This window comes from Triticum aestivum, chromosome 6B, assembly GCF_018294505.1.
Source record: "Triticum aestivum cultivar Chinese Spring chromosome 6B, IWGSC CS RefSeq v2.1, whole genome shotgun sequence".
NCBI lineage: Eukaryota > Viridiplantae > Streptophyta > Magnoliopsida > Poales > Poaceae > Triticum > Triticum aestivum.
Genome location: NC_057810.1, coordinates 655,427,953 through 655,448,619, shown reverse-complemented (window position 1 = coordinate 655,448,619; position 20,667 = coordinate 655,427,953). Strand labels below are relative to the sequence as shown.

Here is a 20,667-nt window from a genome sequence, read left to right as displayed (position 1 = left end):
TGCCTTTGGATCTGTGATAGAAGGTGTACCCAATAGTTACCTTTGGGTATTCTATGAAGATGCACTTCTCCGATTTGGGTTCGAGCTTATCAGGTTGAAATTTTTTCACATAAGCATCGCTGCCCCAAACTTCAAGAAACGACAACTTTGGTTTCTTGCCAAACCACAGTTCAGAAGGCGTCGTCTCAACGGATTTTGATGGTGCCCTATTTAAAGTAAATGCAGTTGTCTCTAATGCATAACCCCAAAACAATAGTGGTAAATCGGTAAGAGACATCATAGATTGCACTATATCCAATAAAGTACGGTTATGACATTCGGACACACCATTACGCTGTGGTGTTCCAGGTGGCGTGAGCTGTGAAACTATTCCACATTGTTTTATATGAAGGCCAAACTCGTAACTCAAATATTTTTCTCCATGATCAGATCGTAGAAACTTTATTTTCTTGTTACGATGATTCTCCACTTCACTCTGAAATTCTTTGAACTTTTAAAATGTTTCAGACTTGTGCTTCATTAAGTAGATATACCCATATCTGCTCAAATCATCTGTAATGGTCAGAAAATAACGATACTCGCCACGAGCATCAACACTCATTGGATCGTATACATCGGTATGTATTATTTCCAATAAATCAGTAGCTCGTTCCATTGTTCTGAAGAACGGAGTTTTAGTCATCTTGCCCAAAAGGCACGGTTCACAAGCATCAAATGATTCATAATCAAGTGATTCCAAAAACCCATCAGTATGGAGTTTCTTCATGCGTTTTACACCGATATTACCCAAACAGCAGTGCCACAAATAAGTTGCACTATCATTATTAACTTTGCATCTTTTGGCATCAATATTATGAATATGTGTATTACTACGATCAAGATTCAATAAACCATCAACATTGGGTGTAAGACCATAGAAGGTTTTATTCATATAAACAGAATAACAATTTATTCTACATTTTAGATGAATAATCGTATCGCAACAAACATGATCTAATCATATTTATGCTCAACGCAAAAACTAAATAACATTTATTTAGGTTCTACACTAATCTCGAAAGTATAGGGAGTGTACGATGCTGATCATATCAATCTTGGAACCACTTCCAACACACATCGTTACTTCACCCTCAACTAGTTTCTGTTTATTCTGTAACCCCCTTTTCGAGTTACTAATCTTAGCAACCGAACAAGTATCAAATACTCAGGGGCTACTATAAACACTAGTAAGGTACACATCAATAACCTGTATATCAAATATACCCTTGTTCACTCTGCCATCCTTCTTATCCACCAAATATTCAGGGTATTTCCGTTTCTAGTGACCATTTCCTTTGCAGTGTAAGCACTCAGTTTTAGGCTTTGGTTCAGCTTTGGGCTTCTTCACAGCAGTGACAACTTGCTTGCCATTCTACTTGAAGTTTCCCTTTCTTTCCCTTTGCCCTTTTCTTGAAACTAGTGGTCTTGTCAATCATCAACACTTGATGCTCTTTTCTTGATTTCTACCTTCGTCGATTTCAGCATCACGAAGAGCTTGGGAATCATTTTCATCATCCCTTGCATTATAGTTCATCACGAAGTTCCAGTAACTTGGTGATGGTGACTAGAGAACTCCGCCAATCACTATCTTATCTGGAAGATTAACTCCCACTTGATTCAAGCGATTATAGTACTCAGACAATCTAAGTACTTTCTCACTAGTTGAGCAATTCTCCTCCATCTTTTAGGCGAAGTATTTGTCAGAGGTCTCATACCTCTTGACATGGGCATGAGTCTGAAATACCAATTTCATCTCTTGAAACATCTTATATGTTCCATGACGTTTCAAAAACGTTTTTGTAGTCCCGGTTCTAATCCATAAAGCATGGTGCACAAAACTATCAAGTAGTCATCATATTGAGCTAGCCAAACGTTCATAATGTCTGCATCTGCTCCTGCAATAGGTCTGTCACCTAGCGGTGCATCAAGGACATAATTCTTCTGTGCAGCAATAAGGATAAACCTCAAATCACGGACCAAGTCCGCATCATTGCTACTAACATCTTTCAACTTAGTTTTCTCTAGGAACATATATAAAAACATAGGGAAGCAACAACGCAAGCTATTGATCTACAACATAATTTGCAAAATACTACCAGGACTAAGTTCATGATAAATTAAAGTTCAATTAATCATATTACTTAAGAACTCCCACTTAGACAGACATCTCTCTAGTCATCTAAGTGATTACGTGATCCAAATCAACTAAACCATGTCCGATCATCACGTGAGATGGAGTAGTTTCAATAGTGAACATCACTATGTTGATCATATCTACTATATGATTCACGTTCGACCTTTCGGTCTCCGTGTTTCAAGGCCATATCTGTATCTGCTAGGCTCGTCAAGTTTAACCTGAGTATTCCGCGTGTGCAACTGTTTTACACCCGTTGTATTTGAACGTAGAGCCTATCACACCCGATCATCATGTGGTGTCTCAGCACGAAGAACTTTCGCAACGGTGCATACTCGGGGAGAACACTTCTTGATAATTAGTGAGAGATCATCTTAAAATGCTACCGTCAATCAAAGCAAGATAAGATGCATAAAGGATAAACATCACATACAATCAATATAAGTGATATGATATGGCCATCATCATCTTGTGCTTGGTATCTCCATCTCCGAGGCACCGTCATGATCACCATCGTCACCGGTGCGACACCTTGATCTCCATCGTAGCATCGTTGTCGTTACGCCATCTATTGCTTCTACGACTATCGCTACCGCTTAGTGATAAAGTAAAGCAATTACAGGGCGTTTGCATTTCATACAATAAAGTGACAACCATATGGATCCTGCCAGTTGTCGATAACTTCGGTTACAAAACATGATCATCTCATACAATAAAATATAGCATCACGTCTTGACCATATCACATCACAACATGCCCTGCAAAAACAAGTTAGACATCCTCTACTTTGTTGTTGCAAGTTTTACGTGGCTACTACGGGCCTAGCAAGAACCGTTCTTACCTACGCATCAAAACCACAACGATAGTTTGTCAAGTTGGTGTTGTTTTAACCTTCGCAAGGACCGGGTGTAGCCACACTCAGTTCAACTAAAGTTGGAGAAACTGACAGCCGCCAGCCACCTGTGTGCAAAGCACATCGGTAGAACCAGTCTCGCGTAAGCGTACGCGTAATGTCGGTCCGGGCCGCTTCATCCAACAATACCGCCGAACCAAAGTATGACATGCCGGTAAGCAGTATGACTTATATCGCCCACAACTCACTTATGTTCTACTCGTGCATATGACATCTACGCATAAAACCTGGCTCGGATGCCACTGTTGGGGAACGTAGTAATTTCAAAAAAAAATCCTACGCACACGCAAGATCATGGTGATGTATAGCAACGACAGGGGAGAGTGTTGTCCACGTATCCTCGTAGACTGAAAGCGGAAGCGTTAGAACAACGCGGTTGATGTAGTCGTACGTCTTCACGATCCGACCGATCCAAGTACCGAACGTACGGCACCTCCGAGTTCAGCACACGTTCAGCTCGATGACGATCCCCAGACTCCGATCCAGCAGGGTGTCGAGGAAGAGTTCCGTCAGCACGACGGTGTGGTGACGGTGATGATGTTTTACCGACGCAGGGCTTCGCCTAAGCACTGCTACAATATGACCGAGGTGGAATATGGTGGAGGGGGGCACCGTACACGGCTAAGGAACGATCACGAAGATCAACTTGTGTGTTATGGGGTGTCCCACTACCCCCGTATATAAAGGAGGGAGGGGGGAGGTGCGTCCGGCCAGGAGGAGGTGCGCCAAGGAGTCCTACTCCCACCGGAAGTAGGATTCCCCCCCCCCTTCCAAGTAGTAGGAGTAGGAGTCAAGGAAAGGGGGAAGAGATGAGAAGGAAGGAGGGGGCGCAGCCCCTCCCCCTGTCCAATTCGGACTAGGCCTTGGGGGCGCCCAGCCTCTCCTCTCTCTTTCCCCTAAAGCCCAATAAGGCCCATATACTCCCCGGCGAATTCCCGTAACTCTCCGGTACTCCGAAAAATACCCGAATCACTCGGAACCTTTCCGAACTCCGAATATAGTCGTCCAATATATCGATCTTTACGTCTCGACCATTTCGAGACTCCTCGTCATGTCTCCGATCTCATCTGGGACTCCGAACTCCTTCGGTACATCAAAACTCATAAACTCATAATATAACTGTCATCGAAACCTTAAGCGTGCGGACCCTACGGGTTCGAGAACTATGTAGACATAATCGAGACACGTGTCCGGTCAATAACCAATAGCGGAACCTGGATGCTCATATTGGCTCCCACATATTCTACGAAGATCTTTATCGGTCAGACCGCATAACAACATACGTTGTTCCCTTTGTCATCGGTATGTTACTTGCCCGAGATTCGATCGTCGGTATCTCAATACCTAGTTCAATCTCATTACCAGCAAGTCTCTTTACTCGTTACGTAATGCATCATTCTGTAACTAACTCATTAGCTACATTGCTTGCAAGGCTTATAGTGATGTGCATTACCGAGAGGGCCCAGAGATACCTCTCCGACAATCGGAGTGACAAATCCTAATCTCGAAATACGCCAACCCAACATGTAACTTCGGAGACACCTGTAGAGATCCTTTATAATCACCCAGTTACATTGTGACGTTTGGTAGCACACAAAGTGTTCCTCTGGTAAACGGGAGTTGCATAATCTCATAGTTATAGGAACATGTATAAGTCATGAAGAAAGCAATAGCAACATACTAAACAATCTAGTGCTAAGCTAACGGAATGGGTCAAGTCAATCACATCATTCTCCTAATGATGTGATCCCGTTAATCAAATGACAACTCATGTCTATGGCTAGGAAACACAACCATCTTTGATCAACAAGCTAGTCAAGTAGAGGCATACTAGTGACACTATGTTTGTTTATGTATTCACACATGTATTATCTTTCCGGTTAATACAATTCTAGCATGAATAATAAACATTTATCATGAAATAAGGAAATAAATAATAACTTTATTATTGCCTCTAGGGCGTATTTCCTTCAATATATAGTTTCAACATCAAACATAGCCCATGTATCAAACATCTAGCAGTCCATCAATGCAACAGAACACATGGGGTATTAACAGATCCAATGCATACATAGTTTCATGGAGTTCATCCATATATACATACATAGTTTCACATTGTTCATCAATACAAATGAAGAAGAAGAAGAAGAATTTCTTCTCCTTCTTTTCTCATCTTTCTTCTTCTCTTCTATCTTTTTATCCCTTTTCTCCTCATTCTCATTCTTTTTCTTTTACTCTTTCTTTTTCTTCTCTTTCTTCTTCTATTCTTTCTTATTCTCCTCTTCTTTTTCTTCTTATTCCTTATTTGTGTCATTTTAGAGCTAACATACATAATTATGCCATTTTTAGCCAACTTAGCTTACTATGTCAATTTGGAGGAAGATGAGGTAAGTATAGGTCATTTTTGTACTAACCTAGGTGATGATGCCATTTTTTAGCAAACTTACTTAAGTATAGCTCAATTTTTATCTGACTTAGGTAATTATGCCATTTAGGAGGAAAATAAGCTAAGTATGCATTTGTTAAGCAAAATACTAGAGAAAACATACACTCATCACAACAAATGCGATGAAGATCGCAAGTAAGATAACAATTGATCCAACGGCATAATCATACCAAGCCTCATTATCAATGGCATATTTTCTAATCTTCATAATCTTCAAGCGCATTTCATCCATCTTCAAGTGCATTGCATTCATGTTCATCTTGTGATCATCAATGACATCGGCAACATACAACCCCAATTTCATATTCTCTTCTTCAATTCTTTTAATTTTTTCTTTCAAATACTCATTTTCTTTTTCAACTAAATTTAACTTCTCAACAAGAGGATCGGTTGCAATTTCCGGTTCACATACCTCCTAGATAAAACTATTTCTATGTCAACTTGATGGCCATAATTATCATAAATGCGAAATGCAATAAATAATTATAAAACAGAATATACCATATCTGAATCATAAACCGGGAGAGGGCAGATGGGGACGGATATCAAGACCATGGCAGTATGTATAACAAACAATCATACAAAGTAAGAAAATTATACAAGTAACAATATAAATCATACAATCATACAAATAACTATATAAATAAGGTACAACATAAAAAATTGAATACCTAATAATAATCTTGAAGGTCGGGTTCAATAAATGCTCCGGGATCAATAAATGCATCATCATCATCACTACCATCAATGAAGTGCTCATGCGGCATCAACATGTGAAAGACCACCTTTAAGTAATCGGTCAAGCATTGACAAGTCATACGCAGCAGTAACCTCTTCTTGTTCAGGCTCACGGGTGAAGTCGGGTTCACTGTCGCTGTCTACTTCAATGTTCTGGTGTGAAGTACAGCGTTTCTTGAAGCGTTTTTTGGAGAGACGTGTTTCTTGGAAGAATTCACCTTCATATGTGTCTGGGTTAATGTGAGGTTCATAATCCTCTTAATTGGGGGGAGGTGTTCTAACACGTGGCGGCACTTCATAAACGACATCCCAACCATTCAAATTTGGATCAGTCTGGCAGGCCCATGGTAGATAGAAAACTTGGGTCGCTTGTTGAGCCGTAATATGGACATCGGGAAAATCTAAATGGGTGCTTTATTTGATTCCGACTAATCCTATATGTTCATGAGTCTTTCTAGTCTCCTTTAGCTAGAACCAGTAACATTTGAAGACTACAACGTTCGGTGTGTTTTGACCATAGAATAGAAGTTCATAAATTGCTTCAACTCTCCCATAATACTCGATACCTCCATCGCCAATAGCAGAGACACAACAATTTGTAGACTTTCGGTCGGCCATAGATAGTTCTTTGCCGTAGGTACGAAAGCGATACCCGTTGATGTCGTATTTTTCAAATGAATGGACCTTAAAGTCCAAACCATTAGCAACTTGTCTCAATTCGGCGTCCGTAGACTCTGAATTAGCCTACAACTTTAATACGAAAGGATTGTTGCATTAGCTGCAAATTAGACAAAGAAATGAGAATGGTCTAATGGAAATTACCGTTTGTTTGAACCAAGAGATGAAACCGGGAAAGCCGCCTCCTTGCTTTGCCAGAAGCTCATACTCTTCGATGGATTCCTTTTGGATCACCGGTCCATCCAAGAATTTGGCGATGTATCGACTGTATCGAAAAATATCCGGGAATAAGAGCAGTTCAAAGGAATTAGAAATTACAAAACAATGTACCACGAGGACTTACTCAATGTACGGCCGCACTTCTGTTAGGTTGGTGAAGATATACAACGAAATGGTCCACCATTCTTCGACATCCAACGATATTGGTTTCGAAGCACCGGCTGGTGCGAGGTTCCCTTTGAATAGGCTGAGGTTGGACCCACCTTTTTATGGTCGCCAGCATTGTACCGAGGCTTCAGATTATGCAAATGATGATTTTTGGCTTCGTAGTGTGTTGTCAAAAAGTTTGTCGCCTCCTCAGTAATGAATGTCTAGGCCATCGATGCTTCAATTCTATGTTTATTTTTACATTTTGCTCAGAACGTCTTCTGCATCCTCGCAGTTGCATAGCACCAAAAAATTTGCATGCCCCCCCCCCCAATCTTGTCTCAGTCGGGACATGCAAAATCAAGTGTTGCATTGGATTAAAGAAGCCCGGCAGAAAGATCTTCTCTAACTTGCAGATCAACTCCAGCGCCAACTCTTCCATTTCTTCTAGCACGACAGGTGATAGTTCTTTCACACAAAGAACACGGAAGAAATAGCTCAGCTCTGCCAGTACTAGCCATTCATCCTCAGGGATGAATCCACGCAAAATGACCGGCATTACCCGCTCAATCCAATATTTTCAATTTATCAAGACTCGCTCCCCTCTTTACATTCGCTGCATACCCATCGAGGAACATCAACTGCATTTTCACCCACAAGATAATTTCCCTCGTAGCTGGCCTTCCAAGAATGAACCATGCCTTTGGCTTCGACCAGTGCTTTCCTTTCCGTTCTTGCATGTTTTGTAATGGTCTATGACATAGCGCCTCCTGATCGACTCTAGCCTTAGTATTATCCTTTGACTTCCCCTCTATGCCGAACAATGTACCAAAAAGTGCTCAGTGATATTCTTCTCAGTGTGCATCACGTTGATGTTATGTGGGCAAAGGAGGTCTTTGAAGTAAGGCAGATCCCACAAGCATGTCTTGTGAGTCCAGGCGTGTTTCAAATTATACCCCTTGAAATACCATGGATGCTCTGGATCTTGCTCAAGGGCGTTTAACCGATCCAGGGTCTCTTGGCCTGTCAATGAAGGTGGTGTACAGTTTTTGACAACTCTACCTTTCATGAAGTTCTTCTTATCATTCCTGAACTTATGACGAGGATCTAGGAACTGTCTATGCATGTCGAAGCAAGAAAACTTGCGAAACACCTGCAGCCAAGGAAACTCAAGAGTTGCCTTGCATGTGGGGCACGGGAACCTTCCATGCACACACCAGCCAACAAATAGCGCATACGCTGGCAAGTCATGCGTCAAGTACATGTACCAGACATGCATTATGAAGTTTTGTTTGTTAAAGGCGTTGTATGTCTTGAACCCATTATCTCAAGCTTCTTGCAATCCATCCTTAAGTGGTTGCATGTGCACATTCATATTCTTCCCTGGATAGTTTGGCCCTGGAATTATCAACGTCGGGAAAATGTTCTTTCTTTGCATAATCTGTCTGGGGGGAGATTGAGTGGTAAGACAAATACGGGCCAACAACTGTATTGGGTTGCCGTCAGACCACACACACTGAACCCATCCGTGCAGATGCCGACTCGAGGATGCCTTGGATCTGCCGCTTTTTCCGCATATAATGCATCGAACCACTTCCATGCTTCACCATCCGATGTGTGTACCATTATCGGATTCCCATCTGCATCTAGTTCGGTTCTTTTGCCCGTTTTGTGCCATGTCGTCTGTCTGGCCGTCTCTTCGATCATGAAAAGACATTGAAGTCTTGGTACGATTGGCATATACCGAAGAGCATTAACCAGGTTTTTTGTTTGTGTCTTCTCACCCATACCGTTATCTACCACAATATACTTGGAAGACATGCTAATGGGACAGTAGTTCAAGTCCGCATACTCAAGACTAAATAAGGCACATCCTTTCTCACAAGCATGTATCTTCTCATAGGGCATCTTAAGAGCACAGAGGATTTTGTCTGACTGGTACAGGTTTGCAGGCAGTACATGACCTTTGGGTCGAAAGCGTCCAAATACTGTCATCATCGCGTCGTAGCATTCTCTGCTCAAGTTGAATTGAGCCTTCAGAGCCATTATTTGTCAGATGGTATCCAGCTGACAAAGCTCAGTGTGCTCATGAAGAGGACATTTTGAAGACTCCAACATATCATGGAAGGCCTTTGCAGATTCCTTCGTCTCTTCGTCCGAATCCCGAGCATCATCAAAGTTTTGCATCACGTCTTCCATCCCAGTACCATGCTCGTCGGTGCAACGATGAACCACCTCAGCTCTAGCATGTTGGGCAGACTCACCATGAAATGTCCACACCGTATAACCAGGCATAAAACCACTCTTTTGTAGGTCTTTGCCCATTTCATCCTCTGTCCTCTTTTCCCAATTGTTCAACCGGACACAGGGGCACCAGTTTTTCCTCTGGCCATTTGAAAATGCGGCTTTCACAAACCCCTTGGTTTTTGTTAACCATTCATTGGTAATCTCTTTCTGACTAGTGCGACCGATGTATATCCACGCACGATCACTCATCTTGTTTAGCTACTGGACAGACAATAAATATATATCATTCAGCATGTATGTTCATAAGTTAATCTAGTTTGTCAATTTTATTACGTCCATGCAACCTACACTCTAATAGGTAAAGATAGGTCCTAATCCCACCCTGAGTATGTGTAGATTGAGTATGTTCTCCATGCTCTACCCCATTCCGAGATAAAATTTTGATAGCACCTCCCCGCTGTTCTCCCAATACACATCTCGACAAAAAGCTGAGAGAATGTGCATCCAGAGAATAACCGGGAGGCACTGACGAAATTATGTCTAGGAATGGGGTAGACCATGGAGAACGTACTCAATCTACACATATTTGGGTTGTCCGTAGAAATCGTTGCACAATCCGAATGAGTTACGGTGATAAATATGCAACTGAATGCATATTTATCAATGCAACCCTTTCGGACGGGAGACACATGCTGGTTACGCGACTATAGTTACCTAGCTAGTCTCATCGGCGCGAAGGCCGAAACAGAGCAAATAATTAAGGGGGGAGGAGGAGATGTCATTTGTGCTCACCCACGAACGCAGGGGCGGAGCTCGTCGAACACCAAACCCTCGCGGCAACGAAACAACTGCACATTGAAATCGAAAGATGAGTAACATATCACTATTGTTTTTGCCATCAACCTAACTAAATATTTACAACAATATGCCATCAAAATATATGTCATTAAGGATTCCATCGACGTTGAGGCACCCCTCTTCTTCTTCTTCTTCTTCTTCTTCTTCCTCCTCTTTTTTTAATTATTCTTACTTTCTTCTTCTTTTTTGGAACTAAACCTAAACCTTAAACTAAAACTAAACCTAAAACTAAAACTAAAACTAAAACTAAAAGTAAAGCTAAACTAAACATAAACCCAAAACTAAGAAAACAAAAAAAGAGGAGGAGAGGAACTCAGTGCAGGGGAGGGGGCAACCGGTGGAGGAGGGCAGGCGGCCGGTGGAGGAGGTCTGCCATAGGGGAGGGGGGCGGCGCCGCGACCTACCTCATGGGCGGGCTCAGGCAGCCACCGCAGGTGAGAGGCGACGTTGCCGGGGTGGCGGGGCGACGTTGCCGGAGCGGTGGGTCGATGCGGCGGGGGCGCGGTGGGGGCCGGGGGCGGCGCGACGGGGGCGCGGTGGGGGTCAAGGGCGGGACGGCGTGGGAGCGGCAGGAGTCGGGGGCGGGGCGGTGGGAGGGTCAGCGGTGGGGGTCGGGGATGCGGCAGCAGGGGTCAATGATGGCGAGGACGCAGTAGGGGTAGGTGACGGGGCGGCGGGGGGTCAGTAGCAGGGGTCGGGGCGGCGCGGCGGCGGGGGCGCGACGCGGTTCGGTCGGGGGAGGAGAGAGAGAGGCACGAGGAGGGCGCCGTTATTAGGGGTGGTGGGCCGTTACAGTAGTGTTGTCCATTGGACCCCACCCAGCTCTTTGCCGGCTGGTAGCTGACGGCAAAGAACTGGCTAATGGCAAAGATTTGTGATCAGCAAGTTCTTTGCCGTCTGTTTTTTGTAAGCGGACGGCAAAGACCTTCTTTGTCATCAGCTAGCCGATGGCAAAGAACTAGCTGATGGCAAATTCCCCGATTCCAGTAGTGTCCCTCTAAGGGGGGATATCACATCTAGGGGGAGCTTTACTCTAAGAATTGAGATAAAGCAACTCTAATGGTGTGAACACAACAATGCTTTATGTAAAAGTCATAATCCCATTTGTGCTTAAACGATGAATATGACCTATGATCAAATGTTCTCATTTGACTCCAAAGTCAATATACTCATATATAGATGACCTAGTTATCGCCTATTGCTTGATAGATGCTAGTGTTTATGCATGATTTGCCACATATTTCATTTGTTATCTTATTGTGTGAGCATGTTGGTTGCATAATTTTCTCCATTCGAGGACATCCATTTGTTTCTTTGATTGTTTGGTTTTTCTTTTTGCCAAATGGATGGACAAGAATGCCTAAGTACTCCCTCTAGCTATCTATGCTTTTCTTGTCTGAAACTCTATTCATGCTACATCACAAAGCTTAAATAAGTCGAATTCGAACCCTCCGGGTGAGGAGCACTCGGAGCCACCGATCCGTCATGGGCTTAAACTTCCAAAACCTCTTAATGCATCTCAGTCCGACCGATTCACCATATTCGGTCTCGCTGAATTCATTAAGTTGATCTAGGTTTTCACCTCGGTGCAACCGATTTGAACATTTCGGTCACACCGAGTTGCAGCAACAACTTGCAGTTTTGCATCTCGGTGCCACCGAGTTGTTCCACTCGGTCACACTGACAGTGACTGGGTATATATATCCGCGGGTTGAAATTTTGGAAACTACTCCAAACTCTTCGTCCACGCCTCCCTTCTCTACCGCCCCCTTGGTCTCTGGATCGTCTCCGTCGCCGCTAGCATTTTCCTGCCGCTGGTTTCCGTCGCCATCAATGTAAATCATACCGCCGTTGTCGCCGTAGCGAGTTCGTCACCAAGTTAGGGTATGGACTCGATTTCATTGTGTGTTTCTTTTTCTGATTCTTGCACAGATTACTGCCATTGTTCTTGCCACATATGAGATCAATCTATCCACCAAAAGGTTCCACTAGATTAGATTTGATGCAAAAACTTAGGGTTAGGTTTCCGCCGAATTCATCTCAGACTGACCGATCTGAGGATCTCGGTCTCACCGATTTAGCTCAGGCCATTGCACAAGTACAACTCGGTCTGACCGAAGCGTACGAATCAGTGTGACCGAAATCACTCACTCTATCAAACCCTATCATCTCGGAGTCACCGAGCTGCATTTTGGTCTGACCGAAATCACATGTTTAGAATCTGCTGCTGCTTCGGTGTCACCGAGTTAGTCATATCGGTAGCTCCTAAATGCTTTCTGCAAAAAACTGAAGTTAAGTTTTTGACTCATATTTTCTTGAAAATAGATGTGCTTTGTGATGCTCATCCACTCTACCTATACGCATTTATTCACAGGGTCGGTTTTTCAGAGATGTATGAGGGTAGTGACAGCCAGAACATGTCAGAGGAGTAGGTGAATCTCAGTGAGGGCACTAGTCCCTCCAATAGCAGCTTTGATGATGGTAGCATAAGCACCCCAAGCAACTTGCCTAAGGCTGCTACTAGGCAAAAGAAGAAGAGAACCTCGGATTCAGAGGATGATGACTTTGTTGTTGAGGAGGAGGTGACCTCAAAGAAGAAAGTGCTCAAGAAGGAATACGTTGTTGTTGCTGCTGCCACCAAGCCTAGAATGAAAGTGAAAGTCCTGCCAAGAGGAAGCCCATGTCCAAAGCTAGAGCCTCCACTCGGGAAACTATGGAGTTCACTCTTGAACCAAGAGAGGAAGAGGCTGCTGGAGGAAAGAAGAGGAAGGATAGGGTCAAGAAGACTATGACCAGAGTCATTGGCAAGCCTTCCATGGTCAGAGATTCTGAAGGAGGGGAGGAGGAAGAGCCAGTTGCACCTCCTGCAAAGACTCAAAAGCTCATGGGGGATGCCATAAGGTCTGGGGTTGCTCCATTGAAGCCAAAGATAGCCCCCAAGCCAGCTGCTCAAGCTTCAAAACCCTCTACACCCAAGAGATCCACCAAAAAAATCCCTGCTGCTGAAAAGAACAAGGCCCCAGTGCCAGAAGCTCAAGAGGAAGAAGAGCAACAAGTGCTCAAAAAGTTAAAGCCAAAGATTCCTGATCATAGTGATGATCATCCCATTGCTGAGAACATGAAGGACAGAAAGGATGCAGGTCTGAGATTGTGGAGACAGTTTGATCCTTATGCCATCAAGAGAAGGACTATTGTTGATTATCGTTTCCACACCAAGGAACGGCAGGACTTCTATGAAACAGTGTTGTTGGACAAGAAACCCATAGTATGTGACATGAGATGGGTGGATTGTACTTACATTGATGAAAATGGGGATTACTTCCCAGGTGTGCATGAGAGCTTCAGGTTGAATAAAGTTGACAAGTTTGTTGGCCAGAAATTGACAAAATGGAATGATGAAATGATAATCCAATTCTACTCCACTGCTCATTTCTATCTAGATGGCAAGATTGTCCGGATGACAGAAGGAACAAGGTATCAATCAACAATTTCTGAATGGGCCAAGTTGATCAATGCCCCTGATGAGGATGAAAATGATATAGATGTGTATCCCATTCCCAAGAAGGATCACAACTCAATGGAAAATATGTACAAGGAAATTCCTGATAAAGCTTTGGAGACTCACAAGTTTGGATCAATTTTACTATGTTCTCTCTGGCTTGACCACCATCAACACCATTTTGAGGCACGCTTTGCTGCCCAAGTCAGGAGATCATACGATGATCCGTGGCCATTCGATCAACTTTCTTCACTTGTTTGATGTGCCACATAAGTTCAAGGTAATGAGTCCCATTGTTGAAACAGTGAAGAGAACTGTAGCTGATCAGAAAAGATCATGTTGATATGCCCCTCACATTCAGATGTTTATCAACTCCAAGATGGGGACAGGGACATATTCTTGACAAAGAGCATCGTCCCCTGAGACCAGAATTTGAGGACAATGAGGTTGTCATGGATGCATCTCATCCAACATGTGCAGAAGCCCAGGAGAAGAGAGAGAAAGCAAAGGCTGCAAAAGCAGCAAAACCGGCTAGTACTCCAGATGCTTCACAGGTGATGCTCAAGACCAAGCAGGATCAACTTAGTTATGTGCTTGAGACTACTGTGAGGATTGAGAAGGGATTGGCCACCCTGACTCAGAATGATGAGAGTCTTGAGATGATCATTGAGACAAAATTCCATGATCTAGATGTGAAGGTCACAGAGATCCAATCTACTATGGAGAAACTCTAGGAAGAGCTTGAAGAAAGGAGTGACAGACCAACCATAGATGCTTTTCAGCAAGTGCTAGGGTACAAAGGTCTTCAGCTATGCCGGTTGCCAGTGATACCAGGACTACATTGCCAGCACCTGCAGCAACTGCCTCAGTCATACCTCCAGTTTCAACTCCTCCAGCTCCACAGACATCAGCTGAAGCTTTTGCAGACGGACCCCTCTCCATGCCATCTACGCACACCGGATCAACCAGCCAGAAGACATCTTTATAAGCTCCCGGAGATCGCGCCTAGAGTGCCGCATAGCACTATGCATTTTCAAGCTTTTTGGTAACTTGTTGCCAAAGGGGGAGAAAGTGTATAGATCATTAGGCTTCGAGAGAGTGTGTGTTTCTGCCTTTTTGTTGCCTCTCTTGCTACTTTGGTCATTTTCTTTGATCGTTTGCTTGTTTGATGCATGCTACAATATTTGTGCTTGTGTGTGAGATACTCTTATGATCATATGTTTGATCATACTATGCTTTAATGTGTGCTTGCTTAATGATAAGTGATACTTGTGTATGATCAATCATGTTTGTCCTTGGTGAGGAGTGCATGTTCTTGATAGCTTATCAATTTGAGCGCTCCACCAAGATGTGTGTGACATGGAAGAGTGACCCATGATCCTAATCGATTGTGCATTTGTATTCAAAAGCAAATTTTAAATAATGCACAAATTTAGGGGAAGATTCGAAGGCTTCAAGAGAGAGTGTGTTTTGCCTTTTTGTTGCCTCTCTTGCTACTTTGCTCATTTTCTTTGATCGTTTGCTTGTTTGATGCATGCTACAATATTTGCGCTTGTGTGTGAGATACTCTTATGATCATATGTTTGATCATACTATGCTTTAATGTGTGCTTGCTTAATGACAAGTGATACTTGTGTATGACTCAATCATGTTTGTCCTTGGTGAGGAGTGCATGTTCTTGATAGCTTATCAATTTGAGCGCTCCACCAAGATGTGTGTGACATGGAAGAGTGACCCATGATCCTAATCAATTGTGCATTTGCATTCAGAAGCAAATTTTAAATAATGCACAAGTTTAGGGGAAGATCCGAAGGCAAACCCCTAAAACACTTGACGACTTTGGTCAGCATAATAACCAAATACTTATGGCACTACTAGTCTGAATGCCCGCACGTCACATCCCATCCACAAACCTAGACAGGAAAAAAATAGGGGATGCATAACAAAAGATCGACACACATTGGCCACATCGAACACGCAGACCGACAATGGGATCCGCCACACAACACGCACACAACACTCCCTAAGATACAGTCTAACCACCCACCCACCAAAAGACAACACATATCTGTTGAAAATCAAAAGGGAAATGCAAAATAGCAAACCTCTGAGCGTAGATAAGGAGATAGACAAAGCAACCCCACAAGCTAAGAAAGGCCGCAACTTCCCTCCGAGGCGAACAACACCAAGATAGACAATGCAGGGGAGAAGGAGCAGCAATCGCTGGATCCTCCCTTGCGACCAAGAACGACGCCACCCACTCTCCCAAGAGAGGCTAGAGCCGCCGCCCTCTCATCCAAATGCGCAGGACGAACAAAAGATCAGAATCCGATCACAAATAAGGCAGAGGCACACCTACCAATGAGCATTTTGAAACATATCAGTTTCGTGTTAGCTCTCCAAATATGTCAGAGACAAAATCTATACCGTGATGGCTCAACAATGACAATCAACTAACGCAGTTAAGCAAAATTGATATACTGTCATTGTTAGCTGAAACACAAAAATCAAAGCAAAGGCTGCTACTTTTACCAACTGTTTCAGGCTAAGTTACAAATCAACAAATTTAAAATAGATTTTAGACTGATTGATTATGCTCCAGACCCATCTATGAACTTGGAAACTAACATCCATCTACACAAATGAAATATGACATTGTGATATCTATGTTTCATGCAATTTTTAGTACAGTTTGCATATGGCAGAGATCATTTCTCGCTAGCTCTGCATATATCCCAAATTGCTTGCAAACAACCTAATTCTTCACCAAACTAAGAAAACTAAATTATCATACAGGCATCAAGGAACACAATGAGGTTGACAAAATCCACACTATCAGAGCCAACACGACCAGACTTACTCGCTTCCTCCTCATTCCTGGAAGATGAACACCACGTGCAACCAACACCAAGAAACCAATGCGCGTACAATTTAACGTGGATTAGAGAAAAGGTAGAAAGGAAGCACACCATTATGGAACAACACTAGACATGTGTAGCAAGTACAGGGGTCATAACAATGGCAGCGCAGCAGGAGAGAAGGAACACTGGTGGAAGAAGAGCACATCCGTCGTGGGGTGAAGGAGAAAAGCACGAGGCCGCCTAAACCGGATGTGACAGTCGCTTTGTCGCTCTAACCAAAGGGGATACACCATGCTTTCTCACACTGACCAGCGGGGCCCACACGCTGCCCAGAGCCCCGGATACACCACGGGCGAGCAACTCTTGGGAGCTTAGTAACTCTAGTGGTTGCGAGAGCTCCTTAGATGATCGAATTTAATATATTCACCATAGAAAAAATTGGTGTTTCTATTTTCAAATTTTATCTAATCCCTATTGTAGAGCCTTCTGCATCGTACCCTTAGTGATATGTCATTAATGTTGGATCGTAAGATCACTTCACATTCTATCATCGTCTTCACTGCCGGCGGATTGCATTAGGAAGTCACGCTACTATATCTGCCAAGGCCACTGCATCCGCAGTATCTGCGACGAGGACAGGTTGTGGAGGCCACCTCTCCCCCGAGGAGAAACCCAACCTATTGTGCACAGTGTCATGCAACAGTGAAAATCATGGAGACTATGCTAGTCCAGTCACCAATACACAGCCACATTTTTGTTCAAAGGTCCATGTCTAGCTGACCGTCGCAAAGACATGACGTTGTGAACAAATCCGAGTTGGTGCACATGCAAATCCTGATGCTTCCAAGGCCTAGGACGTTGACAACATTGTAAAAGCAATTCCAACCAAGTGTAATGAACTGGACTCTACTCCTTGATCGGCTCAGGTTTCAAGTATGACTTTTTTTATGAATAATGACCATGTTCCATCTCTCTTCTCCCCTTTAAATAGACGCACTATTTATGCTCAAAAAAAAAAACAGAAGCACTATTTTCTCATTAATAACTTGGATCTGATGTGAAGCAGCAACCACTTCTATGCATTTTAATCCTAACATAACGAGCACATGGCCATCCATGACTACATGTACAGCCCTGAGGGCTCCCTGGTAAACGTTCAAGTGTCGAATAATACATTGAACATGCCCTTGGTTTTGAATTTCTTTAGACCATCACACTTAAGATAGCCTCCGTCTTCGTCGTTGCTTGTTTTCCAACCTGTGGAACTCGCAGAGAACAAAGGCAGTAAGAGACACAGAGGAGTTTGATAGATCGTGAGGTCGTGCCGCTCGAACCATGCATGTTGATTGCTTACCGAAATAGAGTTGCACATTCCATTTTCCGCTAAGATTACGTGAAACACGTATCGATCCTGATAGAACGCACGGTTCTGTATGTACACTGACACGGTCCAGGCACGCGGCCGGCTGCTTCCGTTCATTGGTTCGATCGAAGATAATACAGATAGAGATATGTACGATCGCCAACAATTTGTGCTCCATAGTTCCATTCCACGCCAACTCTCACAAATGACAACACTGAACAGAGCATTCGGCCACAAAAGAACTTATGTAGTAACACCCAAAGCTAGCAAACTCTGCCAGCACACTGATCTACCTTTTTTTTTTCAGTGGCCGGGGAGCTCCCCCTTTTCGAGAAAAAAAACACTGACTGATGGCGCCGATACTGAACGTTGTTCCCTAGCAATCGCGCGAGCGCCTGGCTGAAGGAGGCTCAGGCGATGGCGAACTGGGCGGACTTGGTCTTCCTCTCGGGCGGCTGCTGCTTCTTGAGGCTGACGGTGAGCACGCCGCTCTCGCAGTGCGCGGCCACGGCGCCTGTGTCTGTCTTCTCCGGCAACCGGAACATGCGCACGAACGACCATGGCGACGCGTGGCTCTCCGGTCGGATGTAGCGGCAGTCCGCCGCCTCCTGCTTCCGCTTCCCGCTGGCGCTCTTCCTCACCAGCAGGTTGTCCTCCTCCAGTGACTTCTGTGGACGAAAATGAGTAAACGCCCCATTGTTAGTTCACCAGCGTAACGAGCTCGGTCCGAGGAGAAATTGGGGGACGGCCATGGCAGCATGGCATGGTGTGCGCACGTACCTGCATGTCGGACTTGGAGAGGACGGGGACGTCGAGCAGGAAGGCATACTCGCCACGGGTCTCCACGATGTCCACGGGCGTGCTGCCATGGTGTCCGTGCCCATGCCCGTGCGCGGCATGTTCGTGGGCGTGGTCCCAGTGGTCGGCGTCCGCGACGGCGAGGCACTCGAGCACCAGCGGCAGGTGGACAAGGCCGGCCACGGCACGGGCGAACAACAGCTCAGCCATTGCTTCTCCTTATGGTTCCTTGATTGGTTCCTCGCTGCGTTCGTGGGAATCAATGTTTTAAACAGGGGGGCTATATTTCATAACTTTATCGGACAATTCTACATGAATCTTATAGCTAGTCATTTAGCGGCACCCTTCTCAAACCGCTATTTAAAACTTTGGTAAGAAACAGTGCGACTCAGACTTCAAGACATCGATGGATTGGATGAATTTTTCAAAACCAATATGTATTGAACCTTGCCGAACGATATTTGACAAGAAAAATCTTAACCTGCGGACAGGTCGGAGAGGAGAGTATGAAAAACTTAATCGAAAATTCTTTTATGAGCCCGGGCTCATAATTCCTTCTTTCGGCATATCACATCATGTGTCATGTCCCTACAGCCACCAACAAAATGGTTCAGCAAAGAGTAAACACCACAACCATACTATACCCAGAAAGGGTTTTCCCCCGCTTTGTATTTCAAAGCAAACCACCATTGTACACATCGCAATGCTGAGGCGAGCATCACAACAAGCCCAAAGAAAAAGAAGAAGAAAAAATGCCAACAGCGGCACCTCGACAAAGCATGGAAAACCCGTGACCGCTGCGCCCTCCGGAAACAAACCAGCACAGCCCGAGGCTCCGATCTACCGCGAACTAAGCAGCACCTCCAAGAAGGGATGCGACGCCGACGACGCTGCTGCCCGGACAAGATCTAGGGTTTCCCCCAGTACGCAGAGGGAGGTGGGGGATAGCTACTCCCGACAACCTCCAAGAAGGGATAGTGGCACCCGCCGGTGTCACCGCATCGGAGCCAGACGAACCGGCAAGGATTTCTCCCGCACGCCAAACCCCACCGGCCAATCGGAGCCGACCAGCCAAACCACCGCCCAACTATGCGCCATCACGGTTGCGCCGCCACCAACACCGTCTCGCTGCGAACACCACCACGAGGCCAAGAAGACCAGAGAGAAGATCCGAGCGACGGGAGCAGCAGCATCAAGGCCGAGCGAGAGGGAACCACCTCCACCACCATCGTGCGGGAGACCCGCCCCTCCAGCACCATCGTGGTAGCCGTCCGGACACGGCAGCGGGGCATACCAGGCCACCCCTGGCCTGGCCAGGCCCGAAACGGCCTGCTAAGCCCCGCCGGTCATGCTGCAGCAAGCTGGCGTCGACGCCGCCAGGAACCCGCCGATCATCGCCGCCCGCCACCGCCTCCTGAAGGCCACGCCGACGCCACGCCTCTCGCCGGCCCGCCCCGACCCAGATGGAGACCGAAGGGCCCAGATCTGGGCCGGGCGGGCGCCGCCAGCCCGCGTCGCCGCGCTACCCCGCCGCCAACGGCGCCGCCGCCGCCCAAAGCTCGCCCCCGCCTATGACAGGACACCCCGCCGCCGCGCAGGACCGCCGCCGCCTGAAGACACCGCCCGGAGCCGCTCTGTCCCGCGCCAGAGAAACCCTAGACGGGGAAGGGCTGGGGGCCGCCGCCACCAACGTCGTCCGGGCCAGGCCCGAGGCGGGCGCCGGCGAC

The 20,667-nt window shown here is 45.3% G+C and overlaps 1 protein-coding gene across 1 annotated transcript; it reads right to left on the bottom strand.

Moving 5' to 3' along the window:
- Positions 1-18,456: 18,456 nt before the first annotated feature.
- LOC123134724 (18.6 kDa class III heat shock protein-like) lies at positions 18,457-19,150 on the bottom strand. The gene is made up of 2 exons (XM_044553914.1): positions 18,923-19,150; positions 18,457-18,810 (listed from the first exon to the last, which is right to left on the bottom strand). The coding sequence occupies exons 1-2, from the start codon at positions 19,148-19,150 to the stop codon at positions 18,553-18,555; spliced, it is 486 nt and encodes a 161-aa protein (XP_044409849.1). The 3' UTR covers positions 18,457-18,552.
- Between the last annotated feature and the right edge of the window lie 1,517 nt (positions 19,151-20,667).

Excerpts from the sequence above, each read along its gene's own strand:
- LOC123134724 (XM_044553914.1), bottom strand. The coding sequence starts at position 19,150 with ATGGCTGAGCTGTTGTTCGCCCGTGCCGTGGCCGGCCTTGTCCACCTG. Across the intron at positions 18,811-18,922 it reads TCTCCAAGTCCGACATGCAG|AAGTCACTGGAGGAGGACAA; the intron begins GTACGTGCGCAC and ends TTTCGTCCACAG.